At 32.1% G+C, this 27,746-nt stretch overlaps 1 protein-coding gene across 2 annotated transcripts; it reads left to right on the top strand.

The window, feature by feature from the left end:
- Nucleotides 1–9: 9 nt before the first annotated feature.
- Nucleotides 10–27,746, top strand: LOC126774409 (GTP-binding protein Rhes). 2 transcript variants are annotated; one of them, XM_050495924.1, is made up of 5 exons: nt 10–112; nt 1,505–2,006; nt 15,311–15,504; nt 25,702–25,882; nt 26,989–27,746. In XM_050495924.1, exons 2-5 carry the CDS (start codon nt 1,654–1,656, stop codon nt 27,437–27,439), a joined length of 1,179 nt encoding a protein of 392 aa, XP_050351881.1. In that variant the 5' UTR covers nt 10–112; nt 1,505–1,653; the 3' UTR covers nt 27,440–27,746. The 2 variants fall into 2 exon arrangements, with proteins under 2 accessions (XP_050351881.1, XP_050351880.1); XM_050495923.1 differs by having other exon boundaries at nt 66–128.

Raw genomic sequence — 27,746 nt, 5'->3', positions numbered from 1 at the left:
TATACATTTACTCAGTCTAGACAAGACATTTTAGAGTACATTTGGGACATTTTAGCTAGATTATGAGCATAACCTGTGTTAATGATGGCCGTGAAATGTTGGCAACTGACTTGTAGGATATTATTTTGGTGCGTGTATTCTTGTAATGCTATAATTATTATTATTATTGTGTTGCATATCACTTTCTGTCATTTCACGACAAGTTTCGCGATGAGTTTCGAGTTTGTCCTTAAAGAATAGCCGTACAGATAAGTATCTAACTCAACTGTTTTTTCCATAAACAGGAATAATCCAGTTATTTTTACTCTCTACGCGTTCGAATGAGAATGAGATGCTTACGTGGGGATGTGAACTCGGTACATATTGATCATTGCGGAATAAATACATAAGCTAATACATGAACAAAGTGAAACTTAATTATTTCATTATAAAATTATATATATATATATATATATATATATATATATATATAATTTTATAATGAAATAATTATATATATATAATAAAATTAATTATATATATATATATATTACTAACATTTTTATTTGCTACATTACATTACTACATTTAAGTGTAAAACTGGGGTTAGGACAAGGACCCATAGCTCAAGGAATCAGCACCGAACTTGTGACGTTTACATCGCGGGGTGGCCTGAAACTATTACGCTATTGACGCTTCATTCAAATTTTACGATAAATATATTTACTAAAATAAGAGCTATTAGGGGTCCTCAAGACTGAATTCCACCACGGTGGCCAATCTCAAGAGAGATTAGCTAACTGCGCAGGAGATATTATGGTGCACAAGTGTGTGCGCAAACAGCGGTGCACTCTCTATTCCCTAGCTCTTATAATCCGATAAGAGGTATTATATAATACAAGAATATAAAGATGATAAAAAATCACGGAGTTTATTCTTATTATGTATATCATTTTAGAAAAAGAGTACATCTCTTGCGTGCTTGCCTCAGCTTGAACCCACTGGGTTTGAATATGTTTGATTAAAATTCACATGTTTATTTAATCTGTCAGTTTCTTTGAGTATCCATTATGATAACATTAACCCCTTTACGATTAAACTTTATCAACAAGTAATGTAATTATACGAAGTATTCCGAACAAAAACATTAAACCGTTACCATGTAAATTACGGGTTGCTGCTTAAAATCGATCAGCGTTTAAGGGAAATGAAATGTGAATTCTCCCCATGCTAAGCCCTCTATGAATTGTTACAAAAAAGGTCTAACCATCCCAAGTGCTATTACGTGCTAGCAATCACGTGACGAAAAGGGTATTCGTAATTTGCATGAATTATTCGATAGCTTTGATTTTCTAGAAACGGTAAATTTTATGACTCACGTGATGAAACGACTCGCATTAATTTGTTTTAAATATGACAAATGTTTTTTTTTTATTTTATTGAAAGATAAAACAACTTTTTTTTTAAATGGGTCAAATGTCTTGGCATTTATAGGGCTGGTTTTGACATTGTACATTAATTTCAGATTAAAAAAATATATGTTTAAAGATTTGGATGACTATAATATTAACTAATGTGCGAACATTAACGAACATAAGTGTATAAATGTTTCAAAGATCGTATCCAACGGCGTTTTTAGTGATAAACGATGCTTAAAGAGTCAATATATTTAAAATGTTAAACGGGACCTCGGAAAAAGGGGGATTATCCCTCCAATCGTCCCCAGTCAAAGTGTCCCCTTCACCAGTGAGGGCCTCTTCAAGTCCTGTAAGGGCACCGCCATCGCCTTTAAAGTCATCACTGTCCCCTGCGGGAAAGCATAAGTCGCCGAGGCGATGCCAGTTCGCAGCACCAGCTGAAGATACCAGAGACAAGTGTGGCACTTCATGGTTGTGTCGAAGAGGTGCTGGAGCAGATATTGGAGATGATTCTGGAAATGAATCGCCTGGTCCAAGTGCACCTTTGCCGCAGGCATGTGAAGAGTCAGCACCACCACCCAAGAACTGCTTCAGACTGGTAATGTTAGGGTGAGTTACCTTTCTTTTAATAATACCAAAATATAAAAAGACACGCCTTTAAAGTATTAATAGTGTCGTGTATAATTGTAGTCGTTAGTTAATAGTTTTAAGTAACTTAAATCGAAACATCCGTTTTTTAACACATCATTCACATAAATAATATATTAAGACAAGTCGTATCTTAATAGTTTCGTCATTTACAGTAACAGCCCAAACGTGAACGTCCATGTGAACGTCCCACTGCTGGGCTAAGGCCTCCTCTTCTTTTTTTGAGGAGAAGGTTGTAGGAGCTTGGCACGCTGCTCCAATGCGGGTTGGTGGAATACACATGTGGCAGAATTTAAGTGAAATTAGACACACGCAGGTTTCCTCACGATGTTTTCCTTTATCATAAAGCATGAGATGAATTATAAACGCAAATTATGCACACAAAAATTCAGTAGTGCTCAGTTTTTAACCCACGATCATCGGTTAAGATTCACGCGTTCTAACCACTGGGCCATATCGGCCTCGTCATTTATTTTTACATGATTACAAGTTTTTGTTTACCTTAGTGTGAATAGGTTAAATCTTGAAATTGTTGCACCAAAACTATGGAGCTGAAATACCCACACTATTGGTGTTAGTACATTATAATCTTTAGCCTATTCCAATCGAAGATACACAAACCTTATTTACATATTCCATGCGATTTGCTAATAGCTCTACTATATTGCATTCCATACAATTCTTAACTACGTAATTTCCGATAGCAGCTTTGCCAACATCCCAAACGCCATTTTATCACATAACGTAACATAACTATCACAGATCCTTTAAGAATATCATGCCAATTTGATATCATAGTTGTTTATTTTTCTTCACTCCTGTTATGGGAATAGACTATATAAGGTACAGTTATATAAAAAACTAATTCTTAATTTGTTTTATATATATATATATGTGTATATGTAAATAATAAAATAAATTCAAAGATGGTTACTATTATAGTTCGTTCGAGCGTTCATTTCAATTTAAACGTAATGTAGAGCTGCTGTCGTATATTGATTACTGGCGTACCCGAATAACATTTTAGATTGTGTGACACATACGAACGGCTCTTCATACGTCTGGATCTTTCTGTCGGTAATACATCCAAACCAGTGATAAATCAGCGCTGACAATCCGCAACGAACCAAATTGCAAATTCCGTGTTGAAGCGTTCACTCTGATTACCATCTCCGTTGTCGAATATATCACCTACCAGCGCTCTTACTATTGATCCAACTTGATGATTCGATTGTATTACAATAGTAAACTAAATGATCATTGCTAAGTTACATATTATATATAATTTAAAGAAATTTTCTTTATTATTATTATTCAATTAATAGTGACTTATTGATATAGGTTTTATGCTTTTATATAGTTGTTATATAGAATGTGAATAGTATAATGTATAGTTGAATATATAAATGTATAGTTTTATAGTTTTTAATATATAAATGTATAGTTGTTATATAGAAGTTGTTATATAGTCCACGCGTCTTTGAGTATTCATTTTTCTTATATTATATCTTGGGACATTATTCGTATACAGCCATCTGATCCCGAATTAAGCTGAGCTTGTACTATGGAAACCAGACAACTAATCTACTACTTTTCTTTTGTAAGTCCATAACTATAAAGATTTAGAACAAACATGTTCATGCACACAAATGTCTGCCCTGGGTGGGAATCGAACCTACAACCTTCGGCGTTAACCTACCAACCACCTACCTACCTACCTACCAACCACTCCAACCGGCTCATCACATAAGTGCTATAACGCAAATGAATATTGTCAATAGTAGAGGCAATAACAAAGGTGTTATTTTCTTCATCCTTTAAGTGTTAATTATTAATATTATGTACATATACATGTATCACAGTTTATGTTTATTTTCACGTGTATTTGAGTATATATATATATATATATATATATAATATTATATATATTATATATATATATATTATATATATTTAAATAAATAAAAGCCGAGATGGCCCAGTGGTAAGAACATGTGAATCTTAACCGATGATCGTGGGTTCAAACCCGGGCAAGCACCACTGAATTTTCATGTGCTTAATTTGTGATTATAATTCATCTCGTGCTTTACGGTGAAGGAAAACATCGTGAGGAAACCTGCATGTGTCTAATTTAACTGAAATTCTGCCACATGTGTATTCCACCAACCCGCATTGGAGCAGCGTGGTGGAATAAGCTCCAAACCTTCTCCTCAAAAAGAGGAGAGGAGGCCTTTAGCCCAGCAGTGGGACATTCACAGGCTGTTACGGTTACGGTACGGTTGAGTTCGCATTTGTATCGAGTTTACGTGGTAACAAATTTTAACATTTTAACAGTGTTAGCGTTTGCGATGCGAATATTTACGCATCACTCGAGGTCATAGCCAATAGCAAAATATAGAATAAAAACTTTTTGTACATACCACAGGTTTTTTTAAAAAGTTATAAGTTTGAAAGTTATGCTACAGAAATGAATAGAGGCATATTATTTCTTACAAGATTATATAGATTATAAAATACCTTTGATTTTCATGCAGAATACATAAATTATTTTTCATATATTTATTAATACGAGTTAAGAAAATTATGTTTTACATAACATAAAGTTTTTAATAATAAAAATATTAATATTAATATTAATAACGATAACACCATTTGAATAAAAACAAATGCCATACAAAATCCGAGTCAATCAAGAAGAAATTAAAAAAAAAACGTTAATTCACATTACTAACCTTGAATTTTATATTGTAACGCTGGCTGGATATAAAAACAAGCAGTCACATCAAACATAAACTCAACCAAAATATTAAAAAGTTTTGATACCAAAGACACGGACACCATGTTTGTGGAGATTTATTAAAGTACATGGTAACAAGCCTGTCTGAGTATGTACCAATAACACATGGAAGGTAATACATATAGTTTAATAAATAAAATAGCATATAGTGCTTTATTATTTATTCTTTTTGGTACAATCTATACTTCGAACCAATGTTGACATTTTCATTCATCTTTTAAAATGTCAATCAAAAGTGCTTACCTTACCTACTCGAATAAATAAACCTAAATGAACATAACATTGAAAGGCCCGCAACGCAATGCAAACCGGTGTCGTCCATGGGCGGTGATAATCACTTTCCATCAGATGAGCCACCAAATCCATAAACACACATCATCAATCTAACTTAAGCAATTGAAAACGTCAATGTGTGTGTCTATTTATCAATGTGTGTCTTCGTGAAACAGTCTTTATTTAAAGTCTTTAGTCTTAATTTCTATCGAAAAATACAACTTACTATACTTTATCGCATGACGTTAAAATGAAGTTACGTCATAACGTTAAACTATATCACATAATGTAATGACGTAAATTATAGCATCGAATAGATACTCTTTAGTTTCAGATACCTTTGATCGTTGGGGCGAGAAATTAATGGATTACAGGTTCTCTGCTCAGGCTTAGTATTAGTGAGTTCAATTTTGTTGAATGAATTGCTTTATATTCAAGTCGTCCTACTTACGATCTGATATCGTTGTTTAAAATCTGACAAAATAAAAGAGGCCTGCTGACGAATATAAATTTATTGAAATTTCTCTTCATTTAAAAATGTCGACTTCGGAATTAGGTTGAATATTTAAATATTTCTTGAATATATTAAGCGCTTATGATTGCATTGGCTTATCGGATCGGTGATAAAATTGTAAGAAGTCGGTTAATGTCTTATTTCTATCTAAACGTTTTCTTCAATTACAAAGGTTTAGAAATTACTGGGTAGTAGGACTTTGTGCAAGCCCGTCTGGATAGATACCACCCACTCATCATATATTCTACCACTAAACAGCAATAATTAGTATTGTTGTGTTCCGGTTCGAAGGATGAGTGAGCCGGTGTAAAAAGAGACGTAACAATGTTCTCAAGATTGGTGGCACATTGGTGACGGAAGGGATGCTTACTATTTCTTATAGCGTCTGTGGGTAGTGGTGACCAATTACCATCAAGTAGCCCATTTGCTAGTCCGCCATCCAATATAAAATTAAAAAAAAGAAAACATATTTGTTATATACGTGTTGGTGTACATGAGACAGAACTTCAACCTTCATTTTAAGTTTCCTCACGATGTTGTTTTTAATCAATAAAAATAAATTAAACACATGTCAAAGTAACTCAATGGTACTTACTTGGATTTAAGCACGCGAACTTAGTTTAGATACAAATATTCTCTCCACGGAGCCATCTAAGCTTATAATAGTCTTACGATCTGTCTAACTTATGTATAATAGTAAAAAAAACTATTAAATCGTTAAAACCTATGAAAATAACTATACGTTTTAAAAATAAGCGTATTTTTTTGAAATTACTATTTTTTAAATTTAAATTTATATTAATAATGTATAAGAAGACATAATAAATTTAAATGCAGCGAATACAGAGAGCGTGTTAAAATAAGCGTTTAGTTTATTTCACTCTCGAGGCCTTTCATCCACTCAAATATTTATATAGTTTAGACGATATCTAAAACCGTTCCCCACTGAGCTAAAAATTCATATTTCGTACGTGAATCAGGTCGGATGAACAAGGAACAGCAGGAAATATAGTGAATATCTACATAAAAGGGCCGCATACATTGTGCATAAAATATTATTTAAAAGGATCAATTGTTCGTAATATTATTAATCTTAGTTAAGTATCAAGACTAGTCCAGGCAAACACGGTACGGTGACACATAATTAATTGACTGAATCGATTCCTATTGGTTTGAACTGTATTCATATTATGAAAAATGAGCAAATTTTATACCGTATTTGAAAACGAAATGCTCATCAGCTCGCTAACCTTAACAGTATATTGCCACTTTGCAATTTGTAAGTTCCATTCCGTCGAGTTATTCTGTAACAGACAACTTAACAAGTTGTCGTAGAACTCGACCGAGTAATTTAAAAAGGGGGCGGGAGGTTTCGTTCGTAATTATGTTTATATAATGGTTGGTATGGGTTTCTTTAATTCTAATTGTGTTTGATATTACAACAAATTATAATACATTCCAATCTAAAACCCATTCTCACCTTACTCGAAACCGACATAAAATCGAATTACCCAAATTCCGAACTAAGTATGGCACAAAAACTATATTATTTGAAGGAGCACAGCTTTACAACTCATTACCAAAATACGTTATATATGCAAATTCAATCAATATATTCAAAAAAAGATTAAAAACTTATTTACGAGGACAAAATGTAGACTTATAAATTTAAGTGAACTTTGTTCTTTTTTAGAAAATGAATGTCTTAAATTTTAAACCTTGATATATGTATGTTTTTGCAAAATTAGGCAGGTATGGGAATTAATTAATCTTTAAATCTAGTCATTTTACAAGACGTACTACTTAAATTTAAAAGGATACTTCAATAAAGTATTATAAGACTGTACCGTGACATTGTATCCAGGACGCTGGCGGTATTGTCATATTTTACTATTATTTAATATTTTAAATTATTTGATGATATGTGCATCAAAGAAGTTTATCGTTCTAAATTGAGTTTCCGCCTTTTACGCTGACTTTTGCGCAGCAAACTTGTAATACAGTTGTACCCGCTTCTAGCTCATGTTTTCATAAATAAATGTATATGCAGTTAAATAAATAAAAGCATAAATTTTCGGTAATAAAATTATATATATTTCTTTCTATTATAATAATATATAACAACGAAGTATATATAGTATATGCACCATACACACACACAAACTCGCACACACACAAGGGAGTAAAGAGCAGCGGCGGAAAGAGCGTCCTACCGTTTACCGTCACGTAATAACAACCAGTTGCACCCCCAAGCCACTAATAAATATTTCAAATTTATAAATAAAATGTATTCATGTTTATAATAGTTATAATATGCTTTAAAAATCAGCTTAAATACGGAAGAAGTAATCAGGAAGGTAAAATTTCACTCAAACATTTTATATGGTGAAGTTAAGGCTAAAAAAAACTTAGTCATTTATATACTAATAATACGATAATTAACGAAAAACAATCTTGGTGTCGTCTCAGCAGAAACAGTACTAGTTCTCTAGATAAATCTATTATTATCGCTTACCGGAGCAAGGATCATTAGAGCAATTAACGGCAACACCTGAAGCAAAAACCTCAATAAATTGTTTTACAATTTGACCATAAACACCCTTGGTTGCATCATTTCAAGTTTATTATTAATTTATTTCATTAGGTTAATTTATCCTTAATGATTTCCCGTTTTAATTATTTTCGTCACGGCTCCGCAGCGACATAGATTAATTATTATCGGCTATATTACCGAAGTTCGGTAATGCTGAGCTCGGCTCACTCATCCGTCGAAAATATTTACACAAATTACGGGCGATCTTAAAACTTCAAACATTAACGTTTCATCTAAGGCAAAAGTTTCATTTAGACCTAAAAGTTTTCTCATAGTCGTTCTCACATTTAATTTTCTCGGAGAAAAATGCGAATGGTATGAAAATGGTATTTTCGGATATTTCTGATGGGCACTTCAATAGGGCTGCGTCATCAAATACAAATAATAAGAATATATAATTTTAAAATTGAGCTAGCAAATTATAGGTTATACACACTGATTCGACAAATAAGAGTTTTGAAAGTAAAGATAATCTTTCCATTCATCTGATCTTTTATTCTCAAAATAAAGTACAGACGACGTGATCTAAAATAAATAAATATAAGAAGGCCAACCCTAGCATTTCACAAACCCTCCAACCATGTTTAATAGAGAGAGCTCGTACATCGAGGCGTCGATCTACAAACGATAACGTATAAATATGTACACAGGTGACGTAAGTGCACACATTAGGGTTGCCATATTTTAGTAAAGACCTTATCTTGTTAAAAAAAAGTATTTATGAAACCCATTACCAAATGATTGTATTGCCAACCGAATATACAAACAGATATAAAGTTTGTATTATATATGACATTGTTAAAAGTAAGCTATACAATTTCTAAAAACCCTGAAATACCTAGTAGCATAATAGCTTGCTTTTTAGTATGTGGGATCAATAATAACCACTATTTAAGAACAGGTCAACAGTAAGTCGAACGTGTAGAGATTACTATCTAGGTAGGTAGGTAGTACTATCTAGGTACCATCAACTTACATTTTCGTACTTTCGTACTATAAAAATTTGAACAGAAAAATGATTGCAGGCATTAATTACGGTAGAAAACATGTCAAGACTAAAATAAAATCGTTTTAACCTCTACTAATAAATTAGGTAACTTTTTTTAGTAGCACCTATTTAGAAGTATTAAATTTAGAATATTGACGCAATTAAATAAAACAACGACATATGAGAGTGATCCTAAAAATGTTTTTTTTTTCATCAAATCTACTAAACCGTGAAATATATGATACATATATATTTATGAGCACCAAAAGCGTGCGCCAAATTTCAAATCAATCTGTTGGATTGAACTGATTTAAAAGTTAGTAAACTCTACTTAAATTACCACTTAATCCCACAAGTTGTAAGGGTCTTACGTATTTATTGTATTTGAATATTCGGACAAATAGATCGCTTATCTATTTTACTCTTCGATAAATAAATTGAGTTGTAAATAAAAATATTGAAACAATTTAATATAACACTAAAATATTTAAATTTTACATTCCGTATTTTCTATTCGAATTGAATAACGAATGCATAAAATTAAAATAGTGAAATGTTTCGCTTATAACAAAACAAACGTACATTTCAAATACAATTTGCATATTCGATTTCGATCCAATTGTATATAATATCTATTATGTGCATCAAGCTGCTATTGCTTTTAACTGACATAGTTATCTAGGCCTCATTAAAACCAATAAGCCATTCTTCCGTTCTACCTTCCTCAGTTTAACAAAGAATCATGCACTCCAATTATGAAAACCGTTTCGGAATAACAAGAGATAGGTAATACAATATGATTAAAATGAATAACTCCGGGTAGGGCTTCAAGCAAGTTCGTCTGGATAAGTACCACACACACAAGTAAATTATTTTGACACGAAATTGAAATTGAATAGCAACGGAGTGTATTTACAGGCATATGGACATAAGGGTGTGTACAATTTAGCTGCTACGTTACGTGGCTCACGATACTGCTAAGGCCACACATTCGCGAGGATCCGCTTGTTGTTATTTTGTACGCCACGCAGCATTACACTACATCACGCTTCTGTTTTAGTGCATTATTTGATTAAAAGTTATAAATGAATATAAATGTTAACGTTAGTTAAGCTTAATCTTTTAGCACTACAAAAAAAACGGCAACCCATTAGCATTTGCGGAGCAAGGAGCTTTATAACTCGACCCGAAGTTCAAAAGATTGACGGCGAATTGTAAGTGTAAGGAACACTTAATTCAAACAGTGCTTATGTTAGCTTTATTGGTCACTTATAATCAGACGGTGACTTATATCGCCTTGCATTCCCATCACAAAGTAAGTCGTTTATTATAACCACAACATTAAAAATATCGTATGTGTACAAGTGCTTTTGTAATTAGCAAGATAATACATAATGTCTAATAGAGGTAATCTCACACTTTTTCGGCCCAATACACTTTATTGCTCGCAGCAATGACGGCAGACGATAATCATATTTGTTTTTAATTACGTAACATGAAAGTGGTTATCTTTTTAATAAAATGGTCTATAATAGATTATTATAATTATTAAAGATTGTTAATATACATTTGATTTTTTTAAATAATTTATTTGTTTCTGTTTGTGTTAATTGCTAATGAAATAGAAAATAAAATTCATAAAATGCATTTAGAAATGTAGTCATAATCTATGGACTAAAAATAATATAAATACTTTACAATAAAACGAATAATTTTGTTATTTAAATGTTAATTTAATTCTCTTTTTATTCAATTAAATCTTTTAACATTTTATAATAAGATCACAGTTATAATATTAGAAATTACAAACAATAATAACGTTAAGAAACAAGCAGGTAATTGTTTTATGAATTAACTATGTAAAATTAAATATTTGAAACATTTACGAAATTTATGTTGTCAGCATTGCCTACTTATATTTAGGGTACGGGTTAGCGGGGTGTTCATTTTAACAGGCTGTCACGCTAACGATCATGCGATTATTCCCCGTTGATAACACATATTTGTATAGACGATACGAGTGTTTGTATTTATTATATATTTATTTGCCACTTCGTGAAAATATACTACCTGTAATATTATTGCCGCGCCGGTTGGCGTGGTTGGTACATACTTCCCTTTCACGCCGAAGGTTGTGCGTTCGATTCCCACCCAGGACAGACATTTGTGTGCTGGAACATGTCTGTTTGTCCTGAGCCTGGGTGTAATTATCTATATAAGTATGTATTTACAAAAGAAAAGTAGTATATCTGGTTTCCATATATAAATTAATATATGTTCCATATATAAATAAAAACAGTGACTGTTTCGTTATTAAGATAACAATCGTGTTATTCTTATACAAGCAAAATTGTATACTTATACAGAGAGTGTATTAAAGTTTGAGGATTTGTTTAGAGTTGGTCTCTAGCGAAGGTTGAAGCCTAAATAAACACGAAGATTTAAAGACGTAAAGGAGTCCTGCAGGGTGGAACTCTGCTATCGCATTTTATTAGGTATATGTTTATCTCTCTTTGAATTATATAGTTATATAAAAAATAGATACGTGTAACATCTGATAGACAAATCTTATCAATAAACAAAAATTTAATAATAACAATGTCCTTCAGATCGATTTCGGCCATGGCGGCTAATCTCAAGCATACAACCGTGACGTCCCGACGGCCCGTTTCTGCAGGTCTCCAAATTCTAAGGGGTTCTCGGGGTACAGAGACCCACTAGCCCCGGCAACACTTAGGCGGGAGGAGAAGGTGTGCATAGCACCGACAAGAGACATATGCCAACTGCGCAGAAGATATTATAGTGCTCAAGTGTGTGCGCAAACACAGGTGCACTCTCTCTTTCCCTTACTCTCATAATCCGATGGGACAGCATTCTGACATGACCGGAAAGAGTTTAGTTTGAGTGTACACACTTTCAACTTCCAGACTCCGGGATGCTACTGAGAATTATCGGACAAAAAAATCCAATAACTTTTTATTGGCCCGACCTGGGAATTGAACCGAGGATCTCCGGGCTTGCGACTTTACGTCAAGCAACTAGACTAACGAGGCAGTCAAACATAAATATAAAGACACTTACGTCAAGATAATGCAATATAAAAAATATCATGTGACCTTATAATTTAAGAAGTAATTAAACTGAAAAGTTTATTAACCAATAATTGACACCCCTAATCTTTAACACATATATGTAATAAAATGGGTTACATTCTTATTTTCTATTTTATCTATATATTGTCAATTAGTATATTTATTTACCATCCAAAAGTGAAATTAATTTTATAAAAACAGAACACCAAATCATATAAATTGATGTACATAAATTAATCACTCTTGTGAGTATAATACGTATAAGTGTCGATTCAAATGTTAATGCAAGTTATCGTCAATATTTTTTATGTCGTACATGGCAATCGAAAAATACTAACTCCATTTTTATCAACATTACGATCTTGTATCGAATATTATGCCCAATTTAGTTTTTTAACACACAAAACAAATTATGCTTATCGTGAGCTTCCTCCATTCGTGCTATCATTAATGGACTAACGGTATAAAGTTACTATTAAAATAAAAATATAATATTTCTATTTTTATGAGCGAAACAAAGATTTATGAAAATAACTTTTGATATAAAATATGTAGTTATTAAGATGTAGTATAGGCAGGTGGACGAGCATATAGGTCACCTGATGGTAAGTGGTCACCAACGCCCATAAATATTGTAAGAAATGTTAACCATCGCTTACATCACCAATGCGCCACCAACCTATGGAACTACAATGTTATGTTCCATGTGCCTGTAATTACACTGGCTCACTCACCCTTCAAACCGAAATACAACAATACCAAGTACTGCTGTTTTGCGGTAGAATATCTGATAAGTGGGTGGTACCTACAACCAGTAAATTACCACCAGTATCTTGCATAATACGAAATTTTAATACTGTTAACATTTTTATTTGCTTTTGCTACGAAATATCTTTTATGTGTATAAAAAAGGTTTTTAAAACCAAATACAAATAAATTGGAACGCGAATGAAACAAAATTCTCTGTTCTAGATTTATTTAGCTGTTTTCCATTTGTTTCAATTTATGGAATCTAACGAAACGGCCCGCGCAATTCCATTTTGAATTTTGCATACAGAGCAGAATTTCTAGGGTATTAGTACATTTAGGTGAGTACGTTCATTTTATAATGTAATTGGTATTAACGAATGTCTATAATTTAAATACATTTAAATTAACATGAATTGATAGTACTGATATGATTATAAAATATACATATATAAACTCATTTAGAGAGCTGCGTTGTTACAACATGTATGCTTTTTCAATAAATAAGTAGTAATCTACCGGAAAAGATGTTTTCAAATCGAACTGCTAGATCCTGGTATTAAGAAAAACAAACATTCAGCGAATTATACGTTAAACTCTGCTGCTTATTTTCATGAAACTATGAAGTAGTTGACAGTTCGAGGATAATCGAAAGAATAGTTTACATGTGAAATTAATTATACATAGTAAATATTTTTTCAATAATACATTTTTTTTTAATTTTATCAGTTATTCTAACTGTTAAAATTAACAGTTAGAGTAACTGTTAAAATTAAAAAAAAATTAGCTTGAGAACTAATTTACAATACAAGTTGATATGAATTGTAAATATAGTGAGTGAAATACCACTCATCATGAGATCTTCTAAACTATACGCCCGATTCGATAGACGAGACGTAGACGCTTACAAAGATAGGATTTTACGCAAACCCTATCAAAAATAAATTTCTTTCTTATCTACCCGTGCGAAGCCGGGACTATTAGCTAGTAATATTTATAAGACATTTCAATTATCTAATAGGTATACGAAAATACAAATCAAATGAAACCAGTGGTAGGTAATTGTTTAGTTATTACTCATTGATCAAAATTATTCTATAATTAAAAAGAAATTCAATTGATTGATTTAGGATAATATTGAACGATCTATTGATGATTCGATTTTAGACCGAAGTTACAATTATGAATATTCATTAACTTCATGCATCGACTGCCTCGTTGGCAGTGGTTAGATTTCTTCAGTAGATGTAAGTCCGCAGACCCAGAGGTTCTGGGTTCAATTCCCAGGTCGGGTTATTAAAAAGTTATTGGGGTTTTCTGTCAGAAAATTTTCAGTAGCAGCCCGGAGTCTGGAAGTTGGAAGTGCGTACATTCCCGTGTCTTGAAAACCACGTAAAGAGGTTAATCGCATGTATTGATGCGAAGAGCGAATGTTGTCCAATTAACAAATAATAATTACATTTTATACGCAAAAGAAATCGTATTACGGAAGAGCTTATTCAGCTCAATCCATAAACCATTTTATTTAAGAAACTATGATTTACAATTAATTTGTATTACATGACTAAAATAAAGAGTTTGACAACAGACGATGACGTCACAGCTCGTAATCTTATCTTAAACTTAAAGGAGTGAAGAAATTATGGTTAAAGTGTGGGTATAAAATATCACTTGCAATGATAAAGAAGTAAAATGACATTAAAGGAACAAAGTTTTATATGTAACAGTTTTATGGTTCAGCTCGGTTTTATTTATGGGTCATTATAATGGATATTGCACTTTTAGCGTTTGATTTTGATATAACTTTTTTATAGGGATGTAATAGATTTAATGCGTTTTTATTAAACGTCTAAAATTTTGCAGCTTATTGCGTTATTACTGTTTTTGAATTTATTTCGGATTATTTATTTCGGGAGATATTCGGTTATTTATATAAAATTTTGTTCGGTTATTTATGTCTTATGGTAACAGCTTCTAATCCATTGCTGGGGAGACCAACTAAAGTTAATTATTACGGATAAGAAATGACGTAATGTACAGGTTGCTCCATGAAGGTTGCTTTTCAATACTTATTTTCCAATGTATTGTATGATAGAAGACATTTTTTATAGTTGACAACAAACTTATTATTAAATCTTTAAATAAAAATGTTATCAAATGATTTCGGTTTATTGTAGCTTTATTTACTTTTATTAAAGATCTTTTGTGTAAAATAAAGTTTATATTTTCCTGACTAATGTTATCGTTTGCCTTATATCCAGGTCAGCTCGCGTCGGCAAGACATCCCTTGTGGCGAGATTTCTCGGAACGAGGTTCGAAGACAGCTATACACCTACGATAGAAGATTTCCACCGGAAGCTATACCGTATACGCGGTGAAGTGTACCAGCTGGACCTGTTGGATACATCTGGAAACCATCCATTCCCGGCTATGAGACGACTATCTTTCTTGACCGGTAAATAGTTTTTAATTATTATAATTTGGAACTAATATATTTTATTCATTTTATGAAAGTAAATACCGTACTACCACGTTATACTTATTACGTTTTTTATTAATAAACGTATTACGTAGTATTCATAAACATATTATGATACTCATTTTACCTTTGCCAGCCTCTTATTTAGTTGGACCTCCTTGATCGGGCTCCACAAATTTCTGCTGTTGCTCGTCGTGCAGTTGTCCACCGTCTGTGGTTGCCTTGATTTCATAGTAGGAGAGCTTCGTAATTCGTCGTCTATACGACTCGAAATACTAAAATATACGCTTATGCGCACTGGTTAATAGTTGTTAAATCTATATCGTGGTAATTTAAATAAAACAAACTGTCCTAAAATACCAACTCTATTATTTTAGTTTAAAATGTCGAGACCTTATATGTACTTTTCGCCAAATCAAACATTAGCGCTGTCCAGAAATTTAATTTGTAGACAAAATTTTATTGATATTAATTAACTTTCACTAACAACTCATGTATTATAAGTACCTAATTAGAAATATTATTAAATTATAAACGAATGTGATTTATTAAGTTGTTAATTTATATACTTGTATGTAATTATTCATCTATTAATGAAAAACATAATTAACCTATATTTGGATTTATTAAACCTCGCTATACTGGTGAACCAGGTTGTTGGCGAATAGGCTATTTTACAATTGAATCTTATATTTGTATGAACTAATTAACTATTACATTATCATATAAAACAAAATAAATAATACAAGCAAGAACCTCAATAACGAGTCAGTCCCCAACAAATAGTTACTTTAACTTATTTTTAAGAACATCCCCGCTGACCATATTCTAATCCTAAATTTTAGACACTATTTCACTTCCAATAATAGTTGCTGACTTTTGGAAACAAAAAATATTTTCTGCTTAGTTATCTCACGTCATCAATTAGAGCGAAATAGCAATAATGTTGCCGTCTTTGTTTTGCATGTTAATGTTACATTCTACTCGTCTTTAAAGAAAAGTCTCTGATTTATAGGAGTTCGTGAAGTTTTTATTCGAGCACATTTTAAATTTGAGTTCGGCTTCACAAGTACTTTAAACTTTTATCTCATTAGTGAAGAATGGTTTAAAATTTTGAAACGATTTACTTTTGTTAGTTATAAATGAAATTTTTATTATGTGTTGTTAAATTTCTTACCATTATGTAAGAAATTCTTAGAGAGTATTCTTCAATACAATCATCATATATATTATCATTTTACCTTAAAGGAAAAGTTTTATCAAAATAGACGAATATCCCCTCCACTTATTATTTATCATATATTAGTTATCATATTTTTAAAGCTTTTAATTAATTGGTAAATGATAAAGGTTTATATACATTTTAACTTATGAACACAAGTCTTATTAAGATCATACGACTAAAACGCCACAGAATAAACACACAATTATTTTCACTTAATTTAAATGACTTTGCTACTTTTAGCAGTTCAACGAGTACCGCTTATAAATTTACCTGTTAATGAAAATACTGTGAACACATACTTGAAAAAATGAATGCCACGTACGCGTTACTCGGTTTAAAAATTAAAGTGTTTGCAGTTAGTATAAAAAAGGAGGACCATTTGGACAAATTCTACAGCGCAAGCTATATTTACCCTAAAGCTCGTTGAATTTTCTACACAGAATTTTTCTTTAGAAACTATTTTAATGCCTTTTTAGTTAATCCGTTCATACATTTTTTTTTTTCGATTTCTTAAAACACCATTTACCTACTCTATTACATGTGTTAAATTTGCACTTAGTATAAATGGTTCTGTATTTTTTACTTGTTTATTTTGAATATTATATTTTACCACGAAAAACACGGAAGAAAAATTAAAAGCGAATCAATTTCCCGTCATGAAGATCTGTCAATGTTTTTGTTGCCAGATTAAAAATGTAAATTTATATTGTTTAATTTTTTTTTCTTTACTTTAATTTACTATAAGAAATGACCATTTGTAATGTTTAATAATAATTCGTATTACATATAATATTAAAATCTCATTGAGTCTAATAATTTTAATAACATTTGTGATGAATTTTTATTTTTTTTATTTTTTGATTGGTCAAACAGAGTAACGAGTAAATAGTTATGAGTTTCTTGCCGGTTCTTCTCGGTAGCATCCATATTCCAAAACAATGATAGCTTATTGGTAGTAATATAGTATATTATAATTATAATTGTATAATGACGAATCAATAGTGCTTGTTAGATATAGAGCTTACATAAGTAAAGTATCTTTTAACTTTGAACTTTGAATGAAGTAAAGATAGCCCAGTTGTTAGAACGCGTGAATCATAACCGATGAGCGTAGGTTCAAACCCGGGCAACTGCCACTGAATTTTCATGTGCTTAGTTTGTGTTTATAATTCATCTCGTGCTTGACGGTGAAGGAACACATCGTGAGAAATCCTGCATGTATCTAATTTTACTGAAATTCTGCCACATATGTATTCCACCAACCCGCATTGGAGAAGCGTGGTGGAATAAGCTTCATACCTTCTCCTCAAAGAGGAGAGGAGGCCTTAGCCCAGCAGTGGGACATTCAGAGACTGTTACTTATAATGTTTGAAGTAAAAGTATCTGACGCAAACAAGTATTATTATTATATTTTATTTTATTAAGGATGATTTTGCGTTTTGTTGAGAAGTGAGTAGTTGAAATATATTGTTATAAGCATTCGGTTCAAATATAAAATATGAGAAATGAATAATCATAAAACATATTTAGGGTAAAATAATAGAAAACTTTTAATTAAAAACTTCATTTCCGTTAAAGCAACTTTGAAAGTCTCAACACGATTCATTTTCTTGTCTCGGAAATGTAATACGTAGTTATAAAAAAGAAAACTTTAATATAAATAATTTATTATACCATATTTTTACATTTACTAATATAAGTTTGACATTGAGGAGTTAACAAAAAAAACGGGCCGTGTACCGTTTCGAACGAAGTTTTTTTCACTATTAATTACGTTTAAGAAAAACAGAAACTTTGAAATACTTTTTTAAATTTTTAAATTAAACTATAAAGTAATTTGAAAATTTTATTATTATTTATAATAGTTTTATTATATTTTGAATAAAATGTTATTTATTTATAAAAAAAATTGCTATACATTTTATATTATATGTATATGAACGTTTGTACATACACAAGAACGCGATTATCACAAGTGCTCCATACGCGTGTGAGCAGATATTCAAAACCTTTATCTACCCAAGTACCAAACTGAAACCCAAGTTGAAAATCCCTCATAACCGAATGATATGTATGTCCCATAGGATCGGGATATTGTTACGCATTCTAACTGTATCTACTTTATAGCTTTTACTATTTTACTACTATTCTGTTCGCGACGAGAAAGCCTTTGGAAGCAGAGGTATATTGAGTACCTCTTAAAGTATAGTTCGTGAAACGCAAGCGTAGGTGGTTTCGCGACTTTGCGTACGTGCTCTGCGGTATTCTCCGTCTCTCGGTTTCAGTCCTGCAGCAAAGGGCTCGTTGGAGTTCGCGATTCATGGGCGAGTTTATAGTCGATTACCCGAAGCACAAGGATCTAGTTATGAGACAGCGGTAATCGTGCGATCTGCAGTAAGAAACTGCAGTTATATAACCGCATCCTACAGTCGATTGTGGCTTCACCGCGCTCACGAATAGTTCGGGTTAAAGAAACTTTATTTCTCATAAAGAATAATATTCAATTACATGAGAACATTAAATACACAATAGTTGTAAAACGTAACCGTTTTGTTCATTAAAAAAGCGAAGCTTGCCATAACAAATGAGATAAAGAATTACATCATCAAAATGGCAATACGTAGCAGAGATTAGACAGCGATGGAAACGCTTATTGGAGCTGGGATTAGCGAATTTGAACATAGAAGTGCATCCACATATGCAATTATAGTTAATGCTTGTGGTGTAGATACTTGTATTGTTACATTTTTTATAAAGTTGCCTGCAATTCAATAAAAAAAAGTTACGAACGTTGTGGAGATAAGAACAAAAATATTTTAAACAAAAGTCGGTCAACTGCGCAGGACATATATAGTATGTGTGCGTAAGCACAGGTGCACTCTCTATTCCCCAGCTCTCAAAAACCGAGGGGAGGCAATCCGACACTACCGGAGAGAGTTCAGGCGCAGGACTGACGGCTTTACGTGCTTTTCGAGCCACGGGAGAGTACACACAATTTTCAGAGTCCGGGCTGCTACTGAGAATTTTCTGATAGAAAAACCCAATAACTTTTTAGTGGCCCGACCTGGGAATTGAACCCAGGACCTCCAGGTTAGCGGCTTTATATCTAGCCACTAGACTAACGAGGCAGTCAAAATATGTTTAAGTAAAATAAAATAATAATATTTAAAACATAATAAATCAATTATCATTTATTTCGTCATTGACATTGGAATAAACCTATGAAAACAAAAAAGTAAAATAAATTTCAAGGCTTCGTTTTCATCCGTATGGAGTGCAACGTTTGATAGAGAATTTCGTTCCAATGACGCATTGTCTTTACACAATAAGTAGCACACAGTAACAGCCTGTTAATGTCTACTGGGCTTAGGTCTCCTCTCCATTTTGAGGAGAAGGTATTCCACCAAGCTGTTCCAATGCGGTTTGGTAGAATACACATGTGGCAGAATGAAATAAGACATATATAGATTTCCTCACGATGTTTTACTTCACCGTCAAGCACGAGATGAATTATAAACACAAATTAAGCACATCAATATTCAGTGGTGCTTTCCCGGGCTTGATCCCACGTTCATCGATTAAGATTCACACGTTCTAACCAGTAGACCATCGCGGCTCATACCCATCAATAAGTAGCAATAAATATTATATGTCAATAACCGTTCCCGAATAACTTTAAAAATGTAGTTTAAATTTCGAATAATTAATTAAACGTGTACATATTATTTACAGTTTCCGGCTTCCCGTTTTATCCTTACAGCACCAATAGAGGTGTTATCCCGTTAAATGTCATGGATCAAAAGTCATTTGCAATTCCGAATCGGCAATGTATTTAATTACTACAATTTACATTAAGCTTTAAAATTAATTGCCGTGTCACTACAAAGCTTAAAAGCTCGACGAATATTTGGCTGTTCGGATTAATTGTATTTTTGGTAAAATATATTTTTTTAAATATTTTAAACTATGTAACTTTACTATCGTATTTCAAGTATTGGTTTCTTATTAAACGCGTAAATCAACAGATTTATTTATAATATTCAAATGTATACTTTCATATGCCTATAAATTAAATATATAAATAGTCTCGATATTTATCCTTAGTCTCAAAACATTTCAACGATACAAAATATATAAATATAGTTCTAATAAAGAAAGATAATTCGTCATCAATGCTTAAAATATATTAATATATAACAAATATTTTTTTAAATGTAGAAAGGCAGAGAATTGGACCACCTGTACCATGGACCAACTGACCATCTATAATGTTATGTAGAATCTACATGCCGGTGTGACCTTTACATTTAATATTTATGTTTAATATATAATTATAATATGCCGCTGTCTGTACATTATAGATATTGAAAAAAAACCTAACATCTTTATTAAAGCAACAGAAGTCAAAAAAACTGTTTTTAGAATTTTTGTCTGTTTGTCTGTACGTATGTTTGTTTTGCGTAAAAACTATCGCATGGAATTGAATGCAGTTTTCCCCGATGTATTGCTAGAGAAAAGCGTCTAGTATCGTAGCGTTCTAGAAGTGCTGCGTCTAAATCTCAAGAGATTACTTCTAAACGCGAATCGCATCCTAACGCTAAAAAACGCCATAACGCCGCGTCACGTCTGAAGAGAGTGGCGTACAACGTGACAGTCGACTCAGTGAAAACCAGTCTCGCCACGCTGAAGCACGAATTGCGAAAACTCGAGAAGAACATGTAATTCGGTTAAGCTCTGAGATTTACCGATCCGTAGAGACAAATCCCGAACGAAAACAGCGTTTATATGATGAGTCACTGTTGTTGGTGACAGATGATGATGTTTCGCTGGTATACGATTCCGAAGAGTTCCTGCGGGTAGAAAAAAGTGGATTTTATTATGTCTTAATAATAATAAAATATGCCGATTTTACTCATATTGGCTCAATGAACGATATATGCGTGCATTTCCGTGCCTTGAAGTAGCATGAAGAATCCAAAGAAATGTCTGAAAAATATACTTGAAAAAGTTAATTTAGAGTTCAGGTCCAGGTCCATTTTATTGGTATTTAATTCTCAACTGTCTCTGCAAAAATAAAAATATACATACATGATTCTATGTTCCACGCGTACGAAGTCGCGGGCAAAAGCTAGTAATTGATATAATCTTTTAAAATAATTCAAAAGTGCTTATAAGAGGTTAAATCAAGTACATTTTTATTTTGATATCATTTAATACAATCACGATTTAAAAGCGCTTGTTAGTGCTTACTTGAAAAAATCAAAACAAACTACTTTATATTTTATGTTTATTTTCGTTGCATCACTTCTGGCTGAAACGAATCACCCATTAAAACGGATTACAGAAATATAAAGAATATCTCTTGAATGATATAGAATAAATGAGTAGACGCTACTACGCAAACAAGCCTGCATAAAGCTTTTAAATTTGTGTATCATTTAATCAAATACTAATAATTTATAAACAGATAATTGTAAATTCTGTTCTTTAAAATAATCAAACAGATTTAAATTAATTATTATATAAGTCAAAATAAATAATCTAATAAATCAGAAGTTTGACGATAGATAAGTTAATTTATCAGAAATGAACAATTAGCAAGAAATGATTAAATTAACTACGTAGAAGTACTTTCGAAGTAATTCCGCCCCAAAGCTCTCGATTTGATTTGATACTTGATAAACCAAAGCTGACATATAAATACGAGAACTCGAGATTATAACAGACATTATTATTGAACTATGGTTTGACCTTCTTATATATTTTATACCATTTGATTAAATACTGTGTGATGTTTAAATATTTTACTATTAATGAAAATTAAATCAAATACAATGAGTTAGTGTGTTAGCAGGATGAATAATGATTTTCTGATAATGATTTGTAACGTATTGCCAATACAAGAAATATTCTTAAAAAAAACGGGAAGTTGTTTTTTAATCTGGCTACACGCCTAATATTTTAATCAATTGAATAATTGAAATTATCAATTGAATAATATTTTAATCAATTGAATAATTAAATAAATAATTAAATAAACACGAATAATAACATATACACATAGGTAACAAATGAGTAAGCACAGATCGAGACATAGAGGATGTTACGTTCTTTTGAGCTCAGCAGCAAAAGACATCATGACACTGAGGGTCGCATGATGTACATAAAAATTGTGAAAGATGCATGCTGGTATGCGATTTTTATTCTTTTACTACTTTAACTAGACACGTATCACTGGTTTGCACGGTTAGAATAAAGACTTCACAGAGCGTTTTATATTGAATAGCAAACATACAAAGAAAAAAAAGTCATAAAAAGTCATCAAAATTTCATCACAATCGGATAAATAGTTTTGCAACGCAAGACAAACTTAGAAACATTCATTTTGATTTAGATATATAAGTTTATAGGTGTTACTTCGGATCTTATGCACAAAGATTTACAATAATTTCCAGACGAAAAAATAAATAAATAATTTAAGTAAAAAGATCATACAAAATAATGTAAATTTTAATCTTATTATGTTTATATCAATTATAATTATTCAATGGAATTTTGTGAACAATAATTTTGTGTTCATAATTTTCATGAAAAATAATAATATTTGCATAGATAACAAAGGTGTGTTTCAACTATTAATTATTAGTTATTGTAATTGAAGCGTGTTGACTGCCTCGTTGGTCTAGTAGCTATATAAGGCCGCAGACTCGGAGGTCCTGGGTTCAATTCCCAGGTCGGGCCAATAAAAAATTATTGGAATTTTTTGTCAGAAAATTCAGCCCGGAGTCTGGAAGTTGGAAGTGTGTACACTCTCGCACCTCGGAAAGCAGGTAAAGCCGTTGGTCCTGTGCCTGAACTCTTTCCGATAGTGTCGGATTGCCGTCCCATCGGATTATAGAGTTAGGGAATAGAGAGAGCACCTGTGTTTGCGCACACACTTATACACTATAATCCACCTGTGCAGTTGACTAATCTCTCTAGAGATTGGCCGCCGTGACGGAAATCAGTCTGGAGGACATTATTATTATTATGAATTGAAGTGTCATAAATATCTACTTAAAATTTAACTATTTAATTACAGAATGAAGCATTGTTTATTATGGATTGAATTACTAATTACCTAAAGCTTGTGTTTAGTGATTGAAAATAGGTAATATAAATATTATATATAATAATTGAATTTATTTACTCAACTAATTATATATATATATATATTACTGGTGGTAGGGCTTTGTGCAAGCTCGTCTGGGTAGGTACCACCCACTCATCAGATATTCTACCGCAAAACAGCAATACTTGATATTGTTGTGTTCCGGTTTGAAGGGTGAGTGAGCCAGTGTAATTACAGGCACAAGGGACATAGAATCTTAGTTCCCAAGGTTGGTGGCGCATTGGCTATAAGCGATGGTTGACATTTCTTAGAATGCCAATGTCTAAGGGCGTTTGGTGACCACTTACCATCAGGTTGCCCATATGCTCGTCCACCTTCCTATTCTATAAAAAAAAAAAAAAATCCAAATAGCTACCGTAAAAAAGATATTATAGTTATGGTGGTAATATTTAATTGTTTATATTTTGGTATAAATTATTTAGCCCATAATGTCGGACAAACACAATATAAGATAAGCATACCGGATACTGGAAAATACAAAGTTCGATTCACAATTTCACACTGCACGCACCTCTACTTAACGAATTATCCATATGCAATCCGACACATGTATTTTATTACAATTAAAAGAAATTTCCTTTCTACCGTGCATCATGTTCAATGTAAACACATAATTTGTTCTCTGTCTTAAATAAAGGTCACGAATCAAAAACAAAATATACTTCTTGCAGACACGTTTTAATCATCATCATCATCATCATCATTTCTTACAAGTTAACCAATAACCAGTTCAGAATGTGAATTCAACAGAGCAGGAAAGTCAGGGCACAATAACTACTCTTATAATCAATTAAAGAACATATGAGTATTATTTATTATCTCATGTAATTAAAATTCTCATTATGTACGACCAACACTTTTAGGAAAGGTACTAAATTTTAGCAGCTCTACTCAATGTTTATATAACAATTTAAGCAGCCGACAATAAGCCGGCGTTTGAAATAAGATCAAAGTTGCAAAAAGCTGCTATTTGTTATAAAACATTAACACGCCTAGATACAAATAGCGACTAACTCGTACGCCGTGACGGTATGACTATCTTATGCTGTCATACCTTCTCCCTACTTCCTTGTGCGTTGTTATTTATTTCTATATATAACTCAAAATGTTTATTTATTTACTGTTTTACTTTAATTACAACTTTATTCAAGAATCATTAATTTCATTGTTTTTTATTTTTACATTTGCCGGCTATATTATTTTAAATATTCACATTTAGCTGAAGATGTTCTTAGGTACGATACAACCTCGTTGAATTGTGTATTAATATTTCTGCGAGACTGCTGTAACAATGCAGGGTGACAATAAAGGGAACGATCCACGGAAGCGACAAAGGTCGCCTAGCGAAGTAGTTTGCATGCAATCTGTTGTAACATGCGCCATTATAGAGAAATTTAGTGCTTAGATAACTTACCTATTAGTTTGTAAGATGGTTTACGGCGCGGTGATTACAAGCGTCGTAGGCGAGGAATAGTTCTATGTAGTTTAAAATGTTATCAAACTTTATGTTACTCGAATTCAGTTTTAAAATGTTTAATGTAATATATATTTTACATATATTTCATTATTTGTAGAATTGTAAAAAAAAGGTGACTGATGTTCTAAAAACGTATGATGATGTATAAATTCTTATGTCCTTTGGGCTCGTTAAGAGTGAAATTTCAAGATTTCTATATTCACTTAATTTTAATATCCTTACTTTGTATAACAATATAATAGGTATTTGTATGTTCATTTGTATTTTATATGGATGTCTAAAACTATATTTTTTTACCAGGTGATCTGTTCGTGCTAGTATTCGCGATGGACTGTCGTGAATCTTTCGAAGAGGTTATTCGACTCCGCGAGCAAATCCTGGAGACGAAGGCTAGTGCTAGCAGCGGAAGCAGCCGGGGTCGGAAACAAGCCCCCAGGGTGCCAATGGCAATTGCTGGGAACAAATGCGACAGAGACCTGAAGTAAGTTTTTAATATTAAATGTATTTTATTTGAATACATTAGTGTAATTGGACAGGTAAGATACTATCATTCAACTATTTCTTTACGAAGTGGAATTTAGTTATCCGTTACTAATGTTACATTATTTTAATTTTATACAACTAATATAGTTTAAATTAATTAGTTACAACTAGATTGATATTTGTTTGAGAGTCCATTCGATTGTTTTTTTTTTATTTGTATTTTGCAATTGATTTGTTATAGTTTTTAAATAAGCACAGGATTAGCTATCAGGCGGCCACAGAGAATCAATAGAACCTATTTCTCTTTTGAAGAAATGAAAGCGCGGATTTATAAACATTATGTTGCATTACTCTGTGCAGTTCTCACCGAAATCAGTTTTATAATTAAATCATCCGACATATGTATAAAATTAGTTGAATTATGTATAAAAGGAGTTTAAATTTGAGTTAAATTAATATAATTGTAAAACAAACACACGATATTAAAGATAATAATGAATGATGAAACACTAATGAAAATTGCTTGTAACCTTTTTATCTATTTCAAATACTCATGAGCAAAAATGTATCATCAGATATGTACATAGTTGTAAAAATTCAGTTGTATTTTTTATACTGTAAACTAAAAAATTAACTTACTAAATATAAGTATATGGATAGATTTTATCATTAAGAACTTATACATTACCCACGCGACTCGTAATGTTAGCGAAGTTTAATGAATTTAGTTACACTTTTAATTTAATAGTTTTTAGTATGTTCAGTCCCGAGAGGATCACGAAAGCCTCGCCGACAGAGATGGATAGATGTAATTTATTGCGAACTACAATAGAGAAGAGATGATAGATGACCGCACTAAGGCTTCTATAAATTATGTGTTATGACTTAAAAATAGCATTAATATTTTGGAATGAGGATTACTTTAAAGTTTTAAATCTTTTTTATCTTAATTTTTATCGAAAGATAATGTTATCTTTATCTAAAAATTAATATAGTTAAGAACTAATTTATATTTTATTGTCAAGATTATTTTGACATGGAAATTCAATATGATTTAATTTTATTAGTGAAGTGTCATTTTAGTTATTTGTTTATTTCGTTCAGGACTGTACAGCCAGAAGAAGCAACCGCTTACTGCGCAACACAAGATTCGGCCTGCGTGTTCGTCGAAACATCAGCCAAAAGGAATTATCATGTCGACGACCTCTTCTATGATCTTTTTGTTGTGGCGAATCTACCATTAGAAATGGCACCCAACCATCACAAGCGTGTCAGTACCGCGTTCGGTAGCCCCTGTACCCTACCCCCAACGAGCAGTCAAAGTAGTAGAAGTAAGAAATGCACTTTATCGATAAAACGGCGTTTATCAGACGCCTGCGGAGTCGTCGCACCGAACGTCCGAAGACCAAGCATACGCACTGACTTAATGATTATGAGGACGAAAACTTGTGCCAAAGGTGATGGAGACAGCGGCAGTGGAAGTCCGAAGCTCAACTTAAATAGGCTAGTACGATCGAGTACACAAAACGATAAACGATCATGCGCGATCCAGTGATAGTAAAATATATGAATGTAGGTATATAAACGTTGAAAGGATTATTGGACAGGTGCTAAATGAAGTCGATTTGAGGCGATTTAACGTCCTTGTAGATGATCGACTAGATTTTGCGAAAACCCCAACAATAAATGAAAGCACTTACTGGATTTATTTAAAAATATATATATATATATCAGAAGGAATTCAAAGAAATTTTAGTATTATTATTTATCGGTGGATAAAATATAGGATATAAAAATCGATCGTATTCATTAACATTAATGTACTTCATAAATTGGCCGTGTTGCTTCGTTGGATTTTTAAA

Source organism: Nymphalis io, chromosome 16 (assembly GCF_905147045.1).
Source record: "Nymphalis io chromosome 16, ilAglIoxx1.1, whole genome shotgun sequence".
In the NCBI taxonomy this organism is placed as follows: Eukaryota; Metazoa; Arthropoda; class Insecta; order Lepidoptera; family Nymphalidae; genus Nymphalis; species Nymphalis io.
Note: the sequence above shows the minus strand (reverse complement) of the source record. Positions and strands in the feature narration are given on the sequence as shown.

Coding starts and splice junctions, on each gene's coding strand:
- LOC126774409 (XM_050495924.1), top strand. CDS start 1,654: ATGTTAAACGGGACCTCGGAAAAAGGGGGATTATCCCTCCAATCGTCC. Junction 2,007..15,310: donor TTCAGACTGGTAATGTTAGG/GTGAGTTACCTT, acceptor CCTTATATCCAG/GTCAGCTCGCGTCGGCAAGA. Junction 25,883..26,988: donor AAATGCGACAGAGACCTGAA/GTAAGTTTTTAA, acceptor TATTTCGTTCAG/GACTGTACAGCCAGAAGAAG.